Here is a 6,796-nt window from a genome sequence, read left to right as displayed (position 1 = left end):
ACCCCACAGAGAACCCGTGTTTCTGTGCTGGTCCAATTCCCTGACTCCCCCCTCCAGGTCCTACTGACATCTGTCCCCTTAAACCCTCTTGGAATCTCCAATAGCAATACAAGTGGCTAAGAAAGATCTGTAAGCCCCAGGCTGAGAACCAGTTTGTGCAGTAAAGATGCTTCCAGAAGCCATCTACCTCCGTGTGGATGAAACCCCCCCCTTTATTTACTCTTGGGACAGCAGTGGCAGCCGCCGGTCCAGCCCTGAGAGCCTGTTTCCTGCGAGGGAAGTCTAGGAGAGAAACACTGCCTATAAAATCGTGGTGACATCCGATCACGGGCAGGGACAGCCAGGAGACTGACCACACACTCAAAGGAATGTTCAGTGGGAGTCGGTTCTTCCAGGTGGAATATTCTGGAACCTACCCTGACCTTTCACATCATCTGCAAAAAAAAAAAAAAAAAGTCTTCCATGCCCCCCCTTGAGTCTCCTTCCATAAAAGAATTTAGTCCTCAGTTGAAGCACAGTTTCAATGCAGACAAAATAATAAATGCCTACTGATCTTTTCAGTTTTCCAAGGAGCTAGAAGGACATCTATGTTCATGGCCTATCAGCAAGCACTTAAGTAGGGCAGTGATAGAAAAACAAAAAAGTATCAAATTAGAAAGGCAGAACACCCTCCAACAGTCCCACCAGCACAAGTGATGGCAGAGCCCATGGTCTCAGACCGTCTCTCGGGTCAGATTGGGAGGTTGTGGGGAAGCCCGTGGCGCACGGTGATGTCCAGCTCTTGAACTCTTGCCTATAGGCTGTTCAGCACAGTACAAGATGACAGCTTCTGAACCAACCAGTCTGTTAATTTCCTAGTGCTTCATCCATTTATACGCTGCGGTTTGCTAACTTTTCTCACATGCCTTTTATGTTACAGTCTGTTACTTCTGTACACATTTCTCATATCGGGGCTCTGCAGGGGACAACCTGCTACTTCCATAGAAAAAGTCCTGTTAAGAATATTATATCCAATAAATGGTATACAGGTAAACAAAGACAAGTCTCCTTCCTTACTGACAATGTCACAAAAATGGGGAAAGGGAAACCCTCAGGTGGAAAAACGTGTCTAGGGGCGCCTGCCTGGCTCAGTTGGGGGAGCGTCCAGCACCAGGGCGGGTCCTGATCTCAAGGTTCGTGAGTTCGAGCCCCGCATCGGGCTCGCTGCTGTCAGCGCGGAGCATGCCTCGGATCCTCTGCTCTCTCTCTCTGCCCCTGTTCATGCTCTCTCTCAAAAATAAAGTTTAAATGTTTAAAAATGTGTGTCTATAACCTCACCCATTTATAGAGGAACAGGGAAATTCTTGAACAATACATAAAACACTAGACAGAATGGGGGAGGGTGGGGGAGGGGAGGGGCAGGGGCAGGGGCTGCCCATCTCCATGAACCAGATGGCACAAGAAAGGTGTCTTTAAACAGACACAGGAGGGGAGGTGGACAAGATGCTTGTTTCGAGCAACGTAAAGTGTAGAACCTAGCAAAGTAATTTTTTTAAGTCACCTTATGTACAAAGGAGCGAAATTCAAAACAGCAAGCACACAGGGGTAGAAAGGTTGACGTCAGACTTATCCAGAATGAAAACCTGAGTGTAATGGAAGTTTATAAACCTTTGAAAAATAGAATCCACCTTCAAAAACAATTGCAGAAAAATAGAAAAGTAGATCTATCGGATGGTACCAAGGAGCCACTTTTTCTTACCACATTCCCCACACGTCAAAGCAAATAGGCAAAAAATAAGTACCTAGAAGACCTCAGTTAATAACGTCATCCAGTTGATATGTATCAAATTGGAATACTTCACACACACAGAATATGCCTTCTTTCAAAGTGCCTCTGAAAAACTAGGTGCACAGAACTATATGTAAAGCCAATATATATATTATGTTTTATATATTGAATTCTATATTACGTAATTTAGTACATTAAGCCACAAAGTAAAATTCCAAATGGCAGAACACAAACCATGTGTTGCTTCCTTAGGAAAATTAAACCACAAGACAAATCACTGATCTCATTAAGGACAAAAGCTAAAGAGCACACACACACAGCAACAGCAAGTCGCATCCAGCGGTCGGCTGCTACCTGGTGAGGTTTTCTAGAAGGACGCCTCAGCCCTTGCAGATCTAATCAACCACGTCACCAAAATGATAGGCTTTAGCGAAATACGCCTTCTCGAGGTTACCGGACACATTTGATAAACTTTACTATCTATTCCTGAATTTTTAAGTATCTGAATAAGGCTGGAAACCATAGGACTTGAGAGATGCGAATGTCATTTGTGGAAAATGAGACTCACAATGTATGGGAGGACCCTGGAAGTGGTCACTTCAGGCTAAGCTACGCCGGGGTATGACGCATCTGTTTCGGCGCCTCACATCCAGAAGGATTCCTGCTTACCACCGGTCCGTCCACCTCTGGGCCAGCTCTGGCTCTTCCTCGGGGCCCCGGCTGGTGGCACACCTCCATCTGAGTCACAGCTGGTCTCCTGGCAGAAAAGAGATGCAGGGATTCTTCAGACTTCTACTTGGAGGGGCGGGAGCCATTTCCGTTAACATTTTGTTGACCAGAGTCACCCTGTTATGTGACCAAGGCCTCCGGCAGGAAGATGGGACGATATTGCCAAGATTGTGTCAATAAAGAGGGACGTGTGCTCCTGCTACCGAGGGGGTTTGTGACTATGACCTACGGCAGACTGAGAAACGGAACTAAGACAAATGTCAACATTGCTCCTGGCAGGGGGATCGCAGGGCCTTGGGGAGTTGTGACTATGCGCTCTGACTTTCGAGAGAGATTTAAAACGTTAATCCAGGGGCGCCTGGGCGGCTCAGTCGGTTGAGCATCTGACTCTTGATTTTGGCTCAAGTCATGATCCCAGGGCCATGGGATGGAGCCCCTTGTCAGGCCCTGCAGGGAGCATGGAGCCTGTGTAAGATTCGCCCTCTATCTCCCCTCCCCGCCAGCTCACCACCTGTCTATAAGGTAAATAAATAAAAAGTTAACCTAGCAAACTTAAAGGAATATGCTTTTGTACAAAAAGTAAGACACTCACGAAATACATAAGGACAGGAGCCATCAGTGACCCACGAATCCAGCTCCTGAGGCAGACATTCTAGAAACGATATGGAATAAAGCCGAGAATTGTCAATATGAATAAAATTGCACTTTTTCTCTGGGCCCTTCCCCCGAAGCTTTGGAGCTCTAATTACCTTTGCATCAGTGTCTCCTTACAGGGCAGAGTCCGCTCCCGTGCGCACCTTCCAGTGTGCCCCTGGAGACCCAAGACGCAAGCTGTCCGCTAACCCACTCGGCGTGTGGGCACGCGTGTCTGCCCAGTTCACGCGTGTCTGCCCAGTTCACGCTCCCGCGCAGGTGCCTAGGCTCCCGACCAGCAGCGCTGGCTGTGGCTGAATCCTACTTGTCTCCCAACCGAGCATGCTGCTCTGAAGGCTAAATGTGAGACCCTTCTCGTTGGCAAAGCCACCTGTGTGCCAGAAGGCTGGGCCCTTCGTGTCAGGGCAGAAGGCCGTACGTGCAAACGCATTCTCAGACAGGTCTGTTCTGGAAAAGACTGACCCTCCACCAGACACCTCTAAGAGCGTGGAATCGAAGCCTTGAAATATGTATTTTGTGCTTTGATGTGAGGCCAAAAGCCGAGGAGAAAACTTTTCACGTGGCCTCCTGGGCTCTCTGGGAGGAGCGTCCCTCCAGGAGGGAGCGCCGGCCTGACAACACGGGCTGGAAGGCGTGGAGTCGGGAGGGGCGGTCATAATTGAAAACACGTGAGGGGAAGAATTTCCACAAGGCCCCGGAGTGGCTCAGAGGACGGCCTGGGAGTGGGGGGGTAGGAAGCGGAAAGTGGGAGATCCGTGTATGTTTGCACAGCTCCAGCACATAAATATTTTGCTTCGTCTCTAGCTCCGAAAGGCCCAAGTGCAAGAAAACACCCCCATGCTGGAGGCACCCAGTGAGGACACCACAGGCACGTGCGCTTAGGTAAAAAGATGTATTTCTAAGTGGGAAATGGTTGCGCATCACAAAAGTCACTCTGAATCTTCAACTAAATAAATAATCACATGCATCGCCTCAAAGACGCGGAATCTCCTCCCGGCCGGACGGTCCAGCAGAACGGCATGGCAGCTGGGCTTGCAGACGAGGTGGGGACCCCACTCAGCAGACAGCGGACTTCTTCACCGTTTGCTTTTTGCTCCTTTCTTCTAACAAGGAGACCACGTTCTAGATAAATAAAAACGGGTGAAGGGAACCCAAGGGTCTGGGGTTCTTTTCTGTGAAAAGTACCGCAAAATTAGCCTTGAAGATCACCAAGAACATCCCAACCTGTCTGTCAAAGACTCTGGCCATTTCTAGGACACCTTTGCCGAACTGAAAGTGAAAACAACAGAGATTATGTGTGTGTGTGTGTGTACGTATGTATGTACGTCTGCATGTACATGTACGTAGATCTTTCCAGGGAAAGACTTTGGGTAAAGATGGAGTCATTTACCTCGTTCCTTACACTTGCGTCTGCCCCTTTGTCAAGAAGCAACTGGACTAACTCCTCGTGATTATTCAACACGGCCACCTAAGAAACAAAAGACAGCAGGATGTGAGAGAGTCCACCCTTCCCAGGGAGGATGTTGCCGCGGTCAGGGTGGACCCCACGCGGGCGGCCCGGGAAACTGGCTGGCGGCTTTCTCGAGAAGGCAGAGCCAGCCAGCCGGGGCCACCTTGGCTTTGCAGCCAAGCTGAGTGCAAGGAACGTGGAAACAGAGTCTGCCTTTCTCCGCACTAAGACGACCTGAGGACTGCCAGACGGGACCCGTACAGATCTGTGAGGATGCTGCCAAGGCGCAGGGGGCTGGGGCCCGTAATCCTTAAAGAAAGAGCTGTAAAAAGACAACAAAAATATCACAGTGGCATTGCCATGCCTCTTAACAGGCCAGTGGGGACTATACCCAGGCAGCCGAGACCCAGGGCTCACGCATGGCTGAGTCCCCAAGAATCGCCTAATTGCAGGAGCAGCTCTGACCTTCACGGCACACGAAGCCAGGCTGGGTTCTGGAGCCGCATACCATTAGAGGGGTCTTTCCGCCTTTATCCTTCACGTTCACGTCAGCCCCGGCTTCGATCAGCAGAGAGGCGACCCTCTGGTTTCCCGAGACCGCAGACACCCTCATGAGTGGGGTCCATCCCGAGCCCGTGTCTGCCGCGTCCACCTTTATGGCAGAGGGAGAGCTGCTCTTAGTCCCGTCTCTTTTCCCTACAAAGCAATGGGGACTCGCCCGAACCCCCCTGGTGAGGACGGAGACCGAGGGGACCCCACACACAGAACTCACACCCACACGCAGCGAGATGCAGTGTTCACGCAACTGTACAAAGTGCAGAGAGGCCCCGGGACCCCCCGCTGGTGGCGTCATCTACATTTTGTTCAAATGGTTGAAAGACAGAATAGAAAAATGAATCGCCTTTGGGGCGCCTGGGTGGCTCAGGCAGTTAAGCATCAGACTTTGGCTCAGGTCATGATCTCACAGTTTGTGGGTTCAAGCCCCACGTCGGGCTCTGTGCTGACAGCTCAGAGCCTGGAACCTGCTTCGGATTCTGTGTCTCCTTCTCTCTCTGAACCATCACCCCTTCCACTCCTGCTCTCATTATGTCTCTCTCTCAAAAATAAACATTAAAGGGGCACCTGGGGGGCTCAGTAGGTTGAGTTTCCAGTGTCAGCTCAGGTCATGATCTCGCAGTCCATGGGTTCGACCCTCACATTGGGCTCTGTGCTGACAGCTCAGAGCCTGGAGCCTGCCTCTGATTCTGTGTCTCTCTCTCTCTCTCTCTCTCTCTCTCTCTCTCTCTCTCTCTCTCTCTCTCACACACACACACACACACACACACACACACACACACACACACACACACACTCTGTCTCTCTTTCAAAACTAAAATTTAATTTTTGAGACAGACAGAAAGTGAGCAGGGGAGGGGCAGAGAGAGGGACACACAGAATCCAAAGCAGGCTCCAGGCTCTGAGCGGTCAGCACAGAGCCTTACATGGGGCTCGAATTCACAAGCTGTGAGATCATGACCTGAGCAGAAGTTGGACACTCAATAGACTGAGCCACCCAGGTGCCCCCCCCAAAATTTCTTTAAACATTAAAAATATGTGTGTGTGCATGTCTGTGTTACAGAAGAATTTCACAGAGATGTTAGGAAAACACCAGAATGCAGTAACAGACCCGGAACTGCGGGTGAGTCCTTGGAACCTGCAGGTTATTTATATGTATGAGATTATCCGCTGCACCGTCCTTGGGATTTGCAGCTCTTTCTCATGCAAATAACAAATAACCTTTGAGCAACAGACTCTATTATGTTTAAATAATAAAATCATCGCCTTTACATCGCGCTTTATATGGTTTTCTGTTGCACTTTCACCCACATTTTCTCTCTTGGTTTTGAGGGTTAACTAGGAGTAGGTGTTTTGATTCCTGGTCGACAAAGGATTTAACCAAATCTCAGAGAAGTCAACCGCCTTTCCAGAGGTCACACAGCTCATTAAATGCAGAGCTAGAGTCAGCCACTGTTGGTATAAAATCATTATATCCAAGAAGGGCAGTCCCCAATGTCCTGCCTGGCTCCCAGATCCCTCCTTTAGTCAGCCACCCCTGTGCCACGATCACGGAGACACTCAGATTGACACCATCCACTGGCCAGCCACGCAGGAATCTTCGTGGACACGTTCCAGGGACTCCAGCGCCACAGAAGGAG

At 49.8% G+C, this 6,796-nt stretch overlaps 1 protein-coding gene and 1 long non-coding RNA gene across 2 annotated transcripts in view; both read right to left on the bottom strand.

The window, feature by feature from the left end:
• Positions 1-2,287: 2,287 nt before the first annotated feature.
• Positions 2,288-3,371, bottom strand: LOC115273943. The gene is made up of 3 exons (XR_003901017.1): positions 3,247-3,371; positions 3,090-3,149; positions 2,288-2,525 (listed from the first exon to the last, which is right to left on the bottom strand). It is a non-coding gene; the product is annotated as an uncharacterized LOC115273943 (long non-coding RNA).
• Positions 3,372-4,024: 653 nt separating this feature from the next.
• FANK1 (fibronectin type III and ankyrin repeat domains 1) overlaps positions 4,025-6,796 on the bottom strand; it is a 96,114-nt gene continuing 93,342 nt past the window's right edge. The window contains exons 9-12 of the mRNA XM_029920608.1: positions 5,110-5,253; positions 4,542-4,619; positions 4,376-4,420; positions 4,025-4,273 (exon numbers count right to left, since the gene is read on the bottom strand). Of these exons, the coding sequence (XP_029776468.1) occupies positions 4,208-4,273; positions 4,376-4,420; positions 4,542-4,619; positions 5,110-5,253 (333 nt within the window). The 3' untranslated portion in view covers positions 4,025-4,207. The remainder of the gene's footprint in view (positions 4,274-4,375; positions 4,421-4,541; positions 4,620-5,109; positions 5,254-6,796) is intronic.

Source organism: Suricata suricatta, chromosome 2 (assembly GCF_006229205.1).
Source record: "Suricata suricatta isolate VVHF042 chromosome 2, meerkat_22Aug2017_6uvM2_HiC, whole genome shotgun sequence".
Lineage (NCBI taxonomy): Eukaryota > Metazoa > Chordata > Mammalia > Carnivora > Herpestidae > Suricata > Suricata suricatta.
Note: the sequence above shows the minus strand (reverse complement) of the source record. Positions and strands in the feature narration are given on the sequence as shown.